Source organism: Panthera pardus, unplaced genomic scaffold (assembly GCF_024362965.1).
Source record: "Panthera pardus isolate Hobbes unplaced genomic scaffold, ASM2436296v1 HiC_scaffold_9, whole genome shotgun sequence".
Taxonomy (NCBI): domain Eukaryota; kingdom Metazoa; phylum Chordata; class Mammalia; order Carnivora; family Felidae; genus Panthera; species Panthera pardus.
The window spans coordinates 2,045,515-2,060,124 of NW_026527024.1; the positions used below are offsets into that span (position 1 = coordinate 2,045,515).

The window sequence follows — 14,610 nt, forward strand, 5'->3', positions numbered from 1 at the left end:
GGCGTGAGGATGTCCCCGCCCCCCGTGAAAGTCTTGTCAGGAGGACAGACAGGTGGACAGGTGACGACAGCACAGCATGATCATGGTCCATTGGTGCACTGCGTTTCTTCCACTCACGGCCAGGAGCCCGCCAGAGTGAGCCCAGCGGCCTCAAGTGAAATAAGCTTCAGTAAATAAATTAGTGGAGGTAAACCTGTGTTCTCCCAGGCCTACCGTACAGCGTCTCCCCATTCCCGGTACACGGACAGGTGAACATTTACTTCACCAAATGCGGGGCTGGACACCAGGCCCTGGCCATCCTCCTTGGGGGGGTGTCTGGGCTGACCCCACTCCTACCCCCCCCAGCCCTCAGCCGCCAGGCTCTCCTGCTGTCCTTTGTCCCCATGCCTTGGATCAGCACGACACATTTGGCCCACTGCAGGCCAGTAGGTACCAGCCTTTCGGACCGCCGCTCTACTTCCTGGAGGTGTCTGTCTGCTCCAGCTGCTGAGAGTCCTGCCCTGGCCGCCCCGTCATCTCCTCTGGATCATCGGCAGCATCTTCAGTCAAATGTACCAGCTCTGCCCTCTCAAGGCTGGCATTGCCATGCCATGCTGGGCACTGTGGCCCGGGGCACCCCAGCTGGGTCAGGGGCACTGTATCTCTTCCTTTAGAAAAGCTCCCCTGCAGGGGCACCCAGCTGGCTCCGTGGGTAGAACATGTGACTTTTGATCTCAGCATCATGAGTTCAAGCCCCATGTTAGGCACGGAGCCTACTTAAAAAAAAAGAAGAAGGAGAAGAGGGGCACCTGGGTGGCTCAATCAGTTAAGCGTCCAACTTTGGCTCAGGTCATGATCTCATGGTTTGTGAGTTCAAGCCCTGCATCGGGCTCTGTGCTGACCGCTCAGAGCCTGGAGCCTGCTCCGGTTTCTGTGACTCCCCCTCTCTGTGTGTCTCCCCTCCCCTGCTCACCCTTTCTCCCTCTCCCTCAGAAATAAATAAACATTTAAAAATTAAAAAACAAAAAACCCCGCCCCGCCCACTCCTGCAAAACAGGCACACTGCCCACCATGATACAGGTGTGCAAAATGGTAGAATTCCCACAGTGGGGAGTTTTGTGGTATCTACCAAATTATCCATTCAGCTGCCTCTTGACCCAGCAGTTCTATTTCTGGGAATTTACAACCATGCAATGGTATTGAGAGCACCATTGTTTACAATGGAAGACGAAACCCCCAGTGTTCATCAATGGGAGTGTGAGTAGATAAAACTTGGTCCGCCCACACAGTGGAATAGAATGCATCCATTTAAAAAATGGGGAAGCTTTCCAGGTACGAGGTATTCCAGTCTCCAGAATGTTTTTAAGTGAAAAAAAAAAAAAAAAAGCGAAATTCTAGGGCACCCGTGTTCCCCCGGAGAGTGCCGCAGTCACTGTGGCAGAGGCCAGCCTCAGGAGGGCCTCAGCGTGGGGAGGTGGGAAGAGGACACTCCGACCACTCCGGGACTTGAGACCTGCAGAGACTCTGGCCACGCGGCGTAGGCTGCTGGGGGCTCGAATCTGCCGATGCCAAACTTCCCACCACTTTCCAGCCTGGTCAAGAGCCAACTCCTCTCTTTGTGAAGGAGCAAATTATCCCAAGTGAGGTTAGTGGGAAGGGAGGAGAGACAAAAGGAGGGACGGACCGGGCCGAGGGTCAGCAACTGACCCTCCACCCAACCGCAAGGGCCGCAGCTGGGAACCTAGAGGGCCATTAAGGCACCCCCAGCCCCGACATCTCTCCAGACTCCCTTCAAGCCCTACCCGGGATTGCTGTGGTTTTCCGCTGGCGCCTCTGGCCTCCACAGCCACGCCCCTCCCCCCCAACACGCTGCACTAATGGCTCAGCCTGGGGCCCCAGGGACCTTCCCTGCCCCCCAGACTGCTCTGCGGGCCCCCTTGCCCCCTCACTGCTGAAACCCAATCCTCTGCGGCAGCCCTGGCTCCGCAGAGCAGCCTCCAGCAGAGCGGCCCCTGCCTCCCAAGTCGGCTGCGCCCTACCTGGCCTCTCCTGCAGAGCCCCCGGCCCAGCGCTGAGCCTAGTGGAGCCCCGGCTGGTTCCTTTGAGACAGCCGAGCTGAACCTGCCTGGCCAGTGCCTTCCCGCTTCTTGGTTTGGGCCCCTCTCCCCACTCTCTCCTCCCCTCTCCTTCCCTGCAGTGACCCCTGCCCGGCCCCCCAAATCCTCAGTCCCTCCCAGTCCTCGGACTGACCCTCTTTCCTCTCTCCAAGTCCCTGCAGCCTGCTCGCCAATCCCCAGCCCTCTCGGTGTCCCCCACCCTGGACCTCAGCCATGAAGCCCCATCCTGGGCCAGAGGAGGCCCAGCGGCCAGCTTCGGACATCCGCGTGTTCGCCAGCAGCTGCACGATGCATGGGCTGGGCCACGTCTTCGGCCCTGGGGGCCTGACGCCTCGCCGAGGGCTCTGGGCCGCAGCCGTGCTCCTGTCGCTGGCCGCCTTCCTCTACCAGGTGGCTGAGAGGGTGCGCTACTACGGGGAGTTCCACCATGAGACAGCCCTGGACGAGCGCGAAAGCCACCGGCTCACCTTCCCCGCCATCACCCTGTGCAACATCAACCCACTGCGCCGCTCGCGCCTCACGCCCAACGACCTGCACTGGGCCGGGCCCGCGCTGCTGGGCGTGGAGCCCGCTGAGCATGCCGCCTTCCTGCGCGCCCTGGGCCGGCCCCCCGCGCCCCCCGGCTTCATGCCCAGTCCCACCTTCGACATGGCTCGACTGTACGCCAGGGCCGGACACGCCCTGGAGGAAATGCTGCTGGATTGCCGCTACCGAGGCTGGCCGTGCGGTCCCGAGAACTTCACCGTGGTGAGCTGGCTGCCGGCCCGGCCTACCAGGGACCCGGCCAGTCCCTGCCCAGGACCCGCAATTCCCCCAGGCTTGCTGGCCCAGGCTCCTCCTAAGCTAGGGGACCTTCACACCTGTGCCGGGGATCCTTTCCTTCCCAGCCGGGTGACGGGCTCCACACCCCACCAGTGCCTTTCTGTCCAGCCCAGGAGACAGCCCTCCTTGGGGACCCCTGCCTGCCATTCAGCTGGACTGCAATGTACAAGGTCATGCCTTCCAGCACAGGGCACTCACTGGGGCTGGCTCTGGGCCCGAGCTCTGGTCTGTGGAGCCCCTGCCCCTGGGGCCTGGGGGGAATCTAGTGGGGCCGTTCTAGAGCAGAACGCTCTCCTACCTGGGGGAGTGGGCTTGTCTTCCCTCTGCCTCTCCAACATTCTGCCAGTCCTGGAGGAGGGCAACTGAGACCCACTTCCTTTCTTGCCATCCTCTGAAGACACACTTGTCCTACAGGCTGTGCCCTGGGCTGGGGGGCTGGGGGGCTGAGGAAGGGGGAGGAGGGGCTGCGGTGATGGGAGCCCACAAGGGTCCAACTAGCTGTGCTGGTAAGTGGGAGGGGCCGGGGGCACTGAGATGTGGGTTCCGTGTTCAAAGAGACCACATAGAGGATGGGGAGGGGAGAGGTCTCATGTTTGCCTGGGGGAAAGAGCTGGCTGGGCTCCTTGTCCCCTGGTGAGCTCTGTCCCCCGTCTGCTCACCCACAGATCTTCACCCGGATGGGTCAGTGCTACACCTTTAACTCGGGCGCGGATGGGGCAGAACTGCTCACCACTCCCAAGGGCGGCATGGGCAACGGGCTGGAGATCATGCTGGATGTGCAGCAGGATGAGTATCTGCCCGTGTGGAGGGACATGGGTATGGGGGCACCCGTGTCAGGCTGGAGGGGTGGCAGAGATGGTGTACAAAAGGCTCTGGGAAGGAGAGGAGGAGCTAGGAAGGGCCCCAGAGGAGTACATCCTTTCCTGTGAAGGGGGGGGCGGGGGCAGGCAGGGTTGGCCAGTCACATCCTGGGGCAAGCTGTCTGCAGCAGGGGGGCTCCTGGGACACAGGCGTCAGGGTCCCCCTTTCCCCTGCAGAGGAGACCCCGTTTGAGGTGGGGGTCCGAGTGCAGATCCACAGCCAGGAGGAGCCGCCCACCATCGACCAGCTGGGCTTCGGGGCAGCCCCCGGCTACCAGACCTTCGTGTCCTGCCAGCAACAGCGAGTATCCTCACGGGTTTTTCCAACCCCCTCCTTCAGCCGCAACATCTCAGACCATCCCAGGGACCTCCAGCCCTCGGCATGCTGTCTCGGTGACCACTCACATTGCACCTGGTCGCCCCACTTCTCCCCGAAGCCTCCTTAACCTGACCAACTACAGCTGAGCTTCCTGCCACCACCCTGGGGTGACTGCAGCTCCGCACCTCTGGACCCCGACTTTGAGCCGGAACCTTCTGGTCCCCTAGGTCCTCCCAGCCCCAGCCCAGGCCCCCAAGCCCCCTATAGTCTGATGGGGTGTCGCCTGGCCTGTGAGGCCCGCTATGTGGCTCGGAAGTGTGGCTGCCGAATGATGCATATGCCAGGTAAGGAGCTGGTGGGGGCGGAGGCGGGGGTCCAGGTACGGCGAAGGGGCCTGGGAGCTGCTCCTGAAGCGGTCTCCTCCCCCACCACGCCAGGCGGGGCGCCAGTGTGCAGCCCCCAGCAATACAAGGACTGCGCGGACCCGGCACTGGGTAAGGGGTAGACCTCCCCCGCGTCCCCACCCCCCCCTCGGCTCCGGCCCCCGGACTCGCCGGCCGGGTGGCCCTGACTCAGGTGACTGTGGTGGCCCTTAGACGCCATGCTGCGGAAGGACGCGTGCACCTGCCCCAACCCCTGCGCCAGCACGCGCTACGCCAAGGAGCTCTCCATGGTGCGGATCCCGAGCCGCGCCGCCGCCCGCTACCTGGCCCGGAAACACAACCGCAGCGAGGCCTACATCGTGTGAGTCGGGCCATCCGGGACCAGACCGGGCAGGGTCGGGGGAAGGGCGGGGGCACCCTCCCGCGGGCGAGCCTTCGTGCGCACACCCGGGTGCAAGCCCAGCTTGTACATCATCGCGGGGCTCCTGGGACTCTGGCCAAGCTGTTTAACCTTTGTGATAGCATCTCTTCTGCAAACGGGGCCGTGACACCCGTCCCGGGGCTCTGAAGAGGAGTCACAGACGGGAGATCACACACCTCTCTCCTGCCAGCAGCTATCACCTGGGGGTGTCCAGCGAGCTTTCTTGGCCTCTTTTCCTCCAGAGAGAACGTGCTCGTGCTGGACATCTTCTTTGAGGCCCTCAACTATGAGACCGTGGAGCAGAAAAAGGCCTATGAAGTGTCAGAACTGCTCGGTGTGTGTGTGTGTGTGTGTGTGTGTGTGTGTGTGTGTGTGTGTGTGTGTGTGTGTGTGTGCGCGCAGCGCGCGCAGGTCATCCAGAAGTCTGGGGAGGTGTGGGCTTGGCAGGTGGCTGTAAGCTGATGGGTAACCTGGTCTCCACAGGCGACATTGGGGGCCAGATGGGGCTGTTCATCGGGGCCAGCCTGCTCACCATCCTTGAGATCCTGGACTACCTCTGTGAGGTGGGCCTGAGCCCCAGCTGGGGGAGGGGGAAGGAATCAGTGCATAAGATCCAGGAGAAGGTATGCAATGGCCGCTTCCCCCACTGCTTGCCCCCAGGTGTTCCAAGACAGGGTCCTGGGATACTTCTGGAACCGGAAGCACTCCCAAAGGCACTCTAGCACCAATCTGGTAACAAACCCTTCTTCCTTCTTTGTCATCTCCAATGTCTTCCCCCGAAGCCTAGAACACCATCCCTACCCAGCTGAGGAAAGAATGGTGGGGGAGGAGCGTGCAGTGACTTTGGCTGGTCCTGGGAGGGAGGACTCCTCCCCACCTCTGACCCTCTCCCTCCTCCCACAGCTTCAGGAACGGCTGGGCAGCCATGGAACCCAAGTTCCCCACCTCAGCCTGGGCCCCAGGTAACAAGAAATGGCTCCCTATTTCAAGGGAGGAGGGGCAGGTCCAGTCTAGGGGGTGACACCGAGGTTCAGGAGGGGAGGGCAGTGGGAACAAGGCCTCCTGTCCCAGCGCAGTGGTCTGGGTCTCACCAGGCCCCCCACCCCTCCCTGTGCCGTCACCAAGACTCTGTCTGCCTCTCACCGCACCTGCTACCTCGTCACACGGCTCTAGACCTGGCATCTGTGTCTTCCGGGCTGCACCTTGACATCTTGGACGGGCCCAGCCTGCACATGTCTCTGCCCTCTTCATCCCAAATAAAGTTCTAGTGCGTCAGCCTCAGCTGTTTCTCTCACAGCCAGACTAGTCAGGCTAAGGTCAAAAAAGACCTCCGTCCACCAACCTCCAGTGGACAGCGTCTGAGATGCAGGTGGGTCCCAGTCAACCACCACAAATCTCTCTGGGCGAAAAGAGTAGTGAGAGGGCGTCCTCCCCTTGCACCTCAGCATGAAGGAGTTTATCGAAATGACATCTCAGAGAGAAAGGAGCCCAAAGCCAGGTATCAAGGCAAAGAGGACTCAGCGGGAGGACAGTTATGTTCAGGGCACACAAGGGAATAGTTGAAGAAGGCTCTGACCCAGAGCCTGGCAAGAAGTGGGGGGCAGGGAGAGGACAGAGGGTGTGTAGCCACTTCCAAGAACACAAGCTGCTGTCTGCCTTAGATCATGACTCTTTTCTCACGTTTGGGACCAAGCACCAGCACACCACCTGTCTCCATGGGAACTGCTCTGCATCTCCAACCTTCCCAAAGAGCAGAAGGTCCCAGCTTGAGATGGTGGAGGGAGGCCTTCCCTTCCCACTCCTGCCAGTAAGAAGACATCCTGGCCCCGGCTACAGCCCCATCCCTGCTCTTTCTCTGTACCTCAAATATTGGAAAACTGACAAGGGGGCAGGGGAAGGAATGTTCCTCGTCTAACCGCATCTTTGGATCCCTGCTGTCCCAGCCTATCAGCCTGGGTATGGGGGGTGGGGGGGTGGGGGTGAAGGGAAAGATGGGGAGGTACACGTGGGGTATGGAGAGCCGTGAAGAAAGGCCCCGCCCTTTTCTCCCCATTCTGGTGCAGGCCCATCCTTACTCTGACACTGGCTGCCAGCATAAGCACACGTGCGGGGGTGGTACTGCCCCGAGCCCAGGGGTCAGGGGTGGGGGGCGGTGCCCCCAGCCCCCAAGTGTCAGGCCACTCAGAGTAGTGGAGCAAAGGCTGGACCACTGGGCTGGGTCTGAGCCAGAAGCAAGGCCGGAGAGGGCAGTAAAACAGAGACCCCTGCCCAAGCCCACCCGCCTCTCAGAGCCACTCTACCACATCAGCCAGACTGTGGGAAAGGAGCCAATTTATGAAATTAAATAAAGTCCACGGAGGGAGCGAAGAACACGGGCCGGGGCACCCCCACCCCGGCCGGGCCCAGCACAGCTGGAGCTCAGCACCCCGTGCACCCCCGGCTTTTCCTCCCCTCCCGGGAGGGGGCTTAAATAGGCCAGGCCCCAGCCCGGCCAAGGTCCTGGAGCCTACGGGGGGCAGAAGTCGGAGAAGTAGGGGTGTTGCAGGGCTTCCTCTGCCGAGATGCGCTGGACGGGGTTACATTTCAGGAGGTTCTGAAGGCGCGAAGAAAGGCGCGAAGAAAGGCGGGTTCAGGCTGGGTTAACTGCCTCCAGCCCCAGCCTCCCCTAGACCTCCTGACAAGTGTCCGGATCCCACCCTCGGCCCCTGCCCTCGGTCACCTGTAGAAGGTCCCTCCCTGTGGCATTGAGCTTGGGTACGACATTCACCAGGGACGTTGTGGCCGGGTACATCGGGTAGGGCTGTGGGGGTGGGGGTGCAGGGAGAGTCAGACCAGCGGTGTGGGGGCCCGGAGGCTGCTACAGCTGGGAAGCAAAAGGGACCCCCGCTATTCCCCGTCACACCTTATAGTCTGGCAGCTTGGTCATGGCAGGCCACTGCTCCTCGGTTGGTGTCCCCAGAAGTGTGTCCACGGGGTCAAGGATCACTCAGGTGGAAAGGGGCGGGCGAGGGGCTCTTCCCCTCCTGGGGGGGGGGTTCTCATATACCCACCTCCACACCCCTCACTTTATCCCACCGCTCATGACAGAGGCAGGACCCAGCACGTGCAGGGTGTTCCCAGGGCACACCAAGCACTTTACAAACGCTCACTCCTCTGACCTAAATAAACCCCGATGTCTGTTGCTGATGAACCAGTTGGCCTTCTCCTACTCCCACGTCTACCCCCCCCCCCCCCCCCCCCCCGCTGCTTTTGGCTCCTGCGTCCTAAGGATTCACTCCTCAGCTGGAGGAACACGCTCACGGCTACTCCCCCAAGTGAGCCCTCCTTGTCACAGGTCACACATTCTCCAGCAGACAGCTTCAACCCTGCCCTGAGCCCACCGGGGTGTCTGCCCTCCATCCCCTCGCCCCAAGCCACCCCCTCTCCTGGCCCAGGCCATGCACTCTGCGCTCCACAGGTTCCTTACTCCCCTTCATGTTTTTAAAATTAAACTCTACACCCAACGTGGGGCTCAAACTCGTGACCCCCCTGGTCAAGAGTCGCACGCTCTACCGACCGAGCCTGCCAGGTGCCCCCTCTGACTCCCCTTCAGAGAGCTCAAGGTGAAGGGAAATGTCGAAGGATATCGGAAGATTCTCTTCAACTGGTCGTCTACATCATTGCCCGGGAAAAGAGCCGCCCCGCGTTGGCCAGCTCTAGGGGTGCAGTGGGGTATGAAGAGCCCCTCATTCCCATGGCACCCTCTGTGTGTCCTATCCCAGCCCCAAGCGCCTCACTCCCTTCCCCAGAGGGGCCACTCCAGACCCGATCTGTCCACTCAGATGGGAGAGACAGTGGCTCCGCAGACCCCCAGGCATGTCACCTGCAAAGATGCAGCCGGCCGACCACATGTCGATGGATGTGGAGTACAGCTTGGCCCCAAAGAGGACATCCGGTGGGCGGTACCACAGCGTGACCACCTGGAGAAGACCCCACCCACAGCGACCACCCCTGCTTAGAGGGCTGGGGAGGAGGGCTCGGTGAGGAGGGGAAACAATTGTGTGGGACCCGGAGTAGGAGACGGAAAGATGCTCAGAGGGGACCCCTCCCTCACCCCCGTCTCCCACCCCCCCCCTCCAGCTCACCTCAGCTGAGTAACAGCGAACTGGGATCCCAAAGGCTCGAGCCAAGCCAAAATCGGCCAATTTCAGCTCCCCGTTCTGACGGGAGATGGAAAGGGACTTTGAGAGGGGTTTTCAACAGTCCCAGGGCAGGCCTCCTTCTTCTGCCTCCCAGCCCAGCTCCCCCCATCACTTGTGCCAGCCAGTGACTACAGCCTCCCTGACCTCCCACCTTCTCCCCAGAGGTACCCTGTTTATCAGCAGGTTCTGGGGCTTTCAGGTCCCTGTGCAGTACATTGCGGCTGTGACAGAATCCCAGGCCTTTCAGCAGCTGGAAGAGGAAGGACTGTGGGGTGGAGAGGGGTGGCGGGGGGAGAGCATCAGACCTTCTGGAAGGAAGCTGCAGCCAGTAGTGGGTCACGTTCCCCTCTTCACCCTCTGCTAGCCTCAAAACCCCACCCATCTTTCAGCCACCTCATCACTTCGCTACGGAGGACCTGCTTTGTACGGTGGTAGGTATTATATACCCATATATATAGGTATATATGTGGGGGCCCTGCTCCCCACCCTTCTAGAACTTACAGCCTGGTGGGCCTTCCCCCCCTCCCACTCTGATCTCTCCCCTAACTGGCCTTAGGTAAGCACACACTTCGTAGCCATCAATATATATGCTGTGCTGTATTATCATTCAGCACTGCTTCCCCTGGGACTGGGGCCAGGCACCCGGGCCTAGCACAGTGCCTGGCATATAGCAAAGCATCCAATAGGTGTTTGTTGAATGAATGAATGAATGAATGAGTGAATGAATGAATGAGTGAACGAACGTATCTCTCTGACTCTCATTTCCTCGTCTCTCAAATGCAAATCGTATCACTGATATCAAAGTATTACTGTCAGATCAAAGAGACCATGTCAAGATGCTTGCTCAGACGGAAAGCTCCTGGAGGTAGAGACAGGGTTTTCTCATTCCGACACCCCAGCGTGTCCCCGCTCAGGCCCTGAACTTGGTGCTCAGAGAGTGCATACGCTGAAGACAGAGTGCCACTTGGCCTCAGTGAGTCTCCAGGACACTAGCCCCTCACCTTTAACGATTTCAGGATCTAGGTCACCATTGCAGCTGTCGAAATACTTCTTAAGGTCCTAAAAAGGGATGGGGGTGGGGAACGTGACAGAGTTTAACCTCAGTCTGGGCCCCTATACCCTCCCCCAAGGCTACAGGCCCCCAGTCCCCCTGTCACCTGGTCACAGAACTCAAAAACCAAAGTCAGCTTCTTGTCGCTATGCAGGACGTCATGAAGCCTAGGGAGGAGGGAGGACTCAGCGGGGCAGGTCCACGAGTTTCAGCCTCAGGTCCCCAAGGGATCTGTATCAGCCCAACCCTGGTCCCAGCATCAGCCCAGCCCGTCTCTGAAGCCCCCTCCTCCAACTGACCACACAGGCAAGGAGGACCCTGCCCATCTACACACCTGACGATGTTCTTGTGCTTCAGCTCTTTGAGTAGGCAGATTTCCCGAAGGGCTGAGCTCGGCACTCCCTACACATGGGAGGGGGCCGGGCGGGGCAACAGTCACATCCCACCCAACCTGGGCCCTCAACCCCCCTCCCTAGCCCTGATGTCCCAGTCCTACCTCATCATCGTCATCCAGCCTCACCCGTTTCAGAGCCACAATCTCATGGGTCTCTCGGTTTTTGGCCTTGAATACTGTTCCATAGGTGCCTACAGGAAGGTCGGGGCGAGGGTAAAGATGGGACCACCCTTCCCACCCCCAGGAAGTCCCTGTCAGGAGAGCAGGCAACGCAGGTGTGCGTTATTTCTGATGTCTGGACGAGTAAAGGAAGAGATTGAGGGTGAAAGGCTCAGCATTTGCAGAGCTTTGTAAGTGACGAAGGGGCAGAGAAGGTGCCTGTAGACAGATGGCTCACGCGTGTCTTGCAGCAGGGATAGGCTGTGGCTGCGAGGGTAAGGAGGTCTATCATAAAGGCGGTGCTTCCGGAGGGTCTGGGGATGGTGGGCAGGTCTGGGAGAAAAGTGGGGGTCGGCAGAAATGTTGAGGTTGGAGGTCTGCATCGAGAACTGAGGCTGGGGGCTGGGTGAGGTTTTGCAAATGGTGCTGAGGCTACGGGTGGAAGATGCAGGAAGTGTTAAGGTCGGCAGGTGGGTCTCCAGGAAGTGCTAAGGTTGGGAAGGGGCGTCTGCGGGAAATGCTAACGGGAAGGACAGGTGTCCGCAAGGAGTGTGGAGCTCGGGGCCAGGGCTGCAGTCAGGGCTGAGGTCGGAGCCTGTGGGTATTGCTGACGGTAGAGGAGCCAGGCTGCAAGGAATGCTGAAGGGTCTGTAGAGGAAGATCTTGCAGGAACATCTCGTAGTCCCATTACCTTCCCCAATCTTCTCGAGTTTCTCGTATTTCTGCATCGCGGCAGCCGCGGGGACCCCTACGGGCCCTGGGTTCTAAGACTCCGGCCCCGGCGTTGCAGAGGAGGCGGCACCCCAGCCTCCGGCCCTGCCCCGCCTCCCCCCCCCCCCCCCTGCCTGCGCAAGGGCTTCTGGGCCGTGTAGTACTAAGGGTTCGCAGGTTTCCCAGCAATGTCCCGGGCATTAGGCAACAAAAAGACTACAACTCCCAGCAGGCTGCGCGAAGGTTCTCTGCAGCAGTCGCTTCCCGGGGCCTCGGTTCGACCGCGGAGGAAAACCTTGGACTTCAAGTCCCAGGAAGCATCGCGTGTCCGCTTTCCGGGCCTCACAGCCGTCGCGCCACAGCTCCCAGTGTGCCCTGCTCTTGTTATTCCTTTCTGTGATCACAACCTTCTTTTGAAAAGGGTTTCTCTGGGACTACACATCCAGAATGCAGTAGGGTGGGGGTGGGGCGCTCTCTGGGGTTTGGGGTTTGGGATTTGGCGGCCTGCATCCCCTGCCCGGATAGCTGCGCTCTGACGCGACTGATGGTGTCGAGGTTCCAACGACCTCCTGACAATCGCGCTACGGATTTCCACCTCTCCCCAGGCCATCTGGAGACCTCAGGATTGATTGGGGAATGGCTCCGAGCCATGTTTTGGTGATGACTTCACAGGGACCAGCTGAACCACAAGGCTGGGAAGAGAGGCAGGTGTGCCCCTGGATTTAACTTACGCCAGAGACCCCTCTCTGCCCTCGGCCCCGTGTGTCGTCTCGGAGCCCACGCGACTCCAGCCGTTCGCTACACTGTGACACCCCAAGGCAAGCTGGCTGGAACACTGGGAGTCCCCCCTCACCCCCCATACCAGTCTGGAGAGCCCGGGCCCACCGGAGTCAACCAGGGTGTGGCCGAGGACTGGCAGGTCGGCTACCGCCCTCAACAGACAGAAGCACAGACAGATGCTATACTTGCAGCAGCCTTGACCTCATCCCTTAAGGAGTTGATTATAGATTTTCTTGCTCTCCTCTCTAATTGTCTCATGATTGCATTCTGAGGGCTGTGAACTGGACAAAAACGGCCCCAAACAGCACTCCTCAGCACCCAAACCATAGTTGGTGCTAAACATTTGTTAATTAACTCGTTTAGATCAGACCGTTTTCGGCAAACACAATGCTGTGCTTCACCTGGTGGCATACTAAAAAATATAAAGATTTTAAAAAGAAAAGTATACTCCTCCTCTGGAAGAATTTATCATCGAGTTGAGAAAGCCAGAAATACACAGAGCGATCTTTAATGGCAGGGGATGATTATAATAGGGTTCGAGGAGGGAGGTCGCCGCAGGGAAATCTCTCGGAGGCACAAGTACCCCGGTTCGAAAAGTCTAGGTCAGCTCAGGGTAATGGGAATCCAACCTCCAGCAACAATCACCCCTATCGCCAACCCCCTCCCGTCCCCCAGGCAAAGACGCGGCCTTTCTTGGAGGCAGTGGGGATTACTGGGGAGGGGGTGGTGAGGGGGGTCGTAGGGGGAGAATCTTGACCCCGATGCATTCTATTTCAAGTTCCTCCGCCCGGAATTTCCCGATCATTTTTGTGTCGCCGTTTTCCTGCCTGGGATCCCCAGCGTGAGGCGGCCTCCCTTCCGCCCCGAGGTGCCTAATGCGGCCAAGAGACGGCGTCCTCAGGGTGCTCAAGTCCCGTGCCGGGAAGCCCGGGCGGCGGCCTCACGGGACTGAGCCGAAGGAGAGAGGGTGGCCGCTGGGGCGCCGGGCTCCCAGCGCGGGGCGGTGTCTGGAAGCGCGCCTCCGTCCCGGGTCTCGGCCCCGGCTCCCCGCCTCCCTACCCGCTGCGGCGGGGGCCGCGCACGGTGCGCCGGGGGGGCGCGCACGCAGGGGGCTGGCCTGCCCGCGGCGCGGGGGAAAGTTGAGTTGGGAGAAGTTGGGAGCGGCGGGGGTGCGCCCCGAGGTGGGCACTAGGGAGTCGTCGGGAGCGCGCGAGGGCTCCGGAGAAGGGGGGAGAGACCCCGAGACCCCCGGGGCACGAAGTCCAGAGCAAGCGGGTAAGCGGAGAGGTGGCGGCGGAGGAGGGCCAGGGCCGCGGAGGGAGGAAGGGAGGGGGAAGGAAAGGGGGGAACTCGGGACTCAGAGCAGGGAGGGAGTGGAAGTGGAGGAAGGGGCGGAGACTGGGGCGCGGGGAAGCGAGGTCTTGGGGAGAAGGATGCGGAGGCGCGCGGAGTGTGGGTCGGGAGCGGGATCTGGGGTCCGTTTTTTAGAGTTACCTAAATCGAGGGTGCCGCGCCCCCTGCCACCAGGAGAGGGTAGTCTCTGGGAGGCGCCGCCGGCCTTCCCAATTCCTGGGCGGGGCTCCAGATGATACCCCCTCCCTAAGACCTCCTGCTCTATTCTTAAGGCCCGTCCAGGGTGCCTTAGCCTGGGGGTCGCCCCAGGCCGCTACCCCCGACCTCCGGGTTAGGAGGCGGAGCTGGGAAGAGAGGGGGCGTCGGGTCAGGTCAGGACAAGGGGTCAGGCAGAAGAGGGAGCACCTGGGTGGGGATGGGAAAGATGAGCCTGGAGAGTTGGACCTGACTGGGCGGGGGGGGGGGCTGGCTTGTCTGGGTGGGGAGCCCGTGCTGAGTGTGGGGGCGGCGCTGCCTGAAATCCACTTTATCCTCCTCCCTCCGCCCCCCACCCCACCCCCACCAGCCACACGTCGAAGAGCTGTGGAATGTGCGAGTTCACTTGGGGGGTGGTTAATGCCCAAGTGGGGGTCCGGGGTGCTAATCCCTTGGGCAGGGGTGGGGGAGATGCTAATCCCCCGGGCCGGTCGGGGCTGGTCCCGGAATGTGCCCCCACCCCGGATTATCGGCACCGATGCTCTGGACAGAAGCTGCTTTGTGTTCTGGGACGGCGGGGAGGGGGTGGGGGGCGGGGGGTGGAGGAGTACACTGAGGGCACAGCCTGGAAGTGGGAGTGGGGCACCTGCAGGTGCCCAAGACACCACACACCCTTCTCAGGCGGGGGTGGGGGGGGCCTCCCCTGTGCCCCTCTCCCCCACACCAGACGTGATCTGGCTGAAGGCCTGCTAGGGGGAGGTGAGGAGAGCGTCAGCTGAGTGGGAGTGCTTGCCAAGAATGTGTTGCTCCCGGCTCCCCACCCTGGACTGACCCCCCAGATGTATATTGTTTGACCCTCCACTGACCTGTCTTATGCCCGAGTTT

The 14,610-nt window shown here is 60.8% G+C and overlaps 2 protein-coding genes across 8 annotated transcripts; one reads left to right on the top strand and one right to left on the bottom strand.

The window, feature by feature from the left end:
* Positions 1-72: 72 nt before the first annotated feature.
* Positions 73-6,176, top strand: ASIC3 (acid sensing ion channel subunit 3). Of its 7 annotated transcripts, XM_053898661.1 has the most exons (12): positions 73-1,624; positions 2,249-2,843; positions 3,584-3,734; positions 3,956-4,083; positions 4,240-4,441; positions 4,535-4,591; positions 4,694-4,841; positions 5,144-5,235; positions 5,385-5,464; positions 5,562-5,633; positions 5,805-5,863; positions 5,996-6,176. In XM_053898661.1, the coding sequence occupies exons 2-12, from the start codon at positions 2,310-2,312 to the stop codon at positions 6,072-6,074; spliced, it is 1,602 nt and encodes a 533-aa protein (XP_053754636.1). In that variant the 5' UTR covers positions 73-1,624; positions 2,249-2,309; the 3' UTR covers positions 6,075-6,176. The 7 variants fall into 7 exon arrangements, 6 of the variants coding, with proteins under 6 accessions (XP_053754636.1, XP_053754635.1, XP_053754638.1 ...); XR_008420802.1 differs by lacking the exon at positions 5,385-5,464 and having other exon boundaries at positions 5,996-6,045; XM_053898660.1 differs by lacking the exon at positions 5,805-5,863.
* A 1,039-nt stretch (positions 6,177-7,215) lies between these two features.
* Positions 7,216-11,513, bottom strand: CDK5 (cyclin dependent kinase 5). The gene is given in 14 exon segments (XM_053898665.1): positions 7,216-7,494; positions 7,621-7,701; positions 7,804-7,864; positions 8,528-8,576; positions 8,579-8,596; positions 8,764-8,860; positions 9,026-9,100; positions 9,251-9,277; positions 9,279-9,347; positions 10,073-10,141; positions 10,240-10,300; positions 10,468-10,535; positions 10,630-10,718; positions 11,378-11,513. Coding segments are annotated over 14 exon segments (888 nt in total). The 5' UTR covers positions 11,415-11,513; the 3' UTR covers positions 7,216-7,407.
* Positions 11,514-14,610: the final 3,097 nt, after the last annotated feature.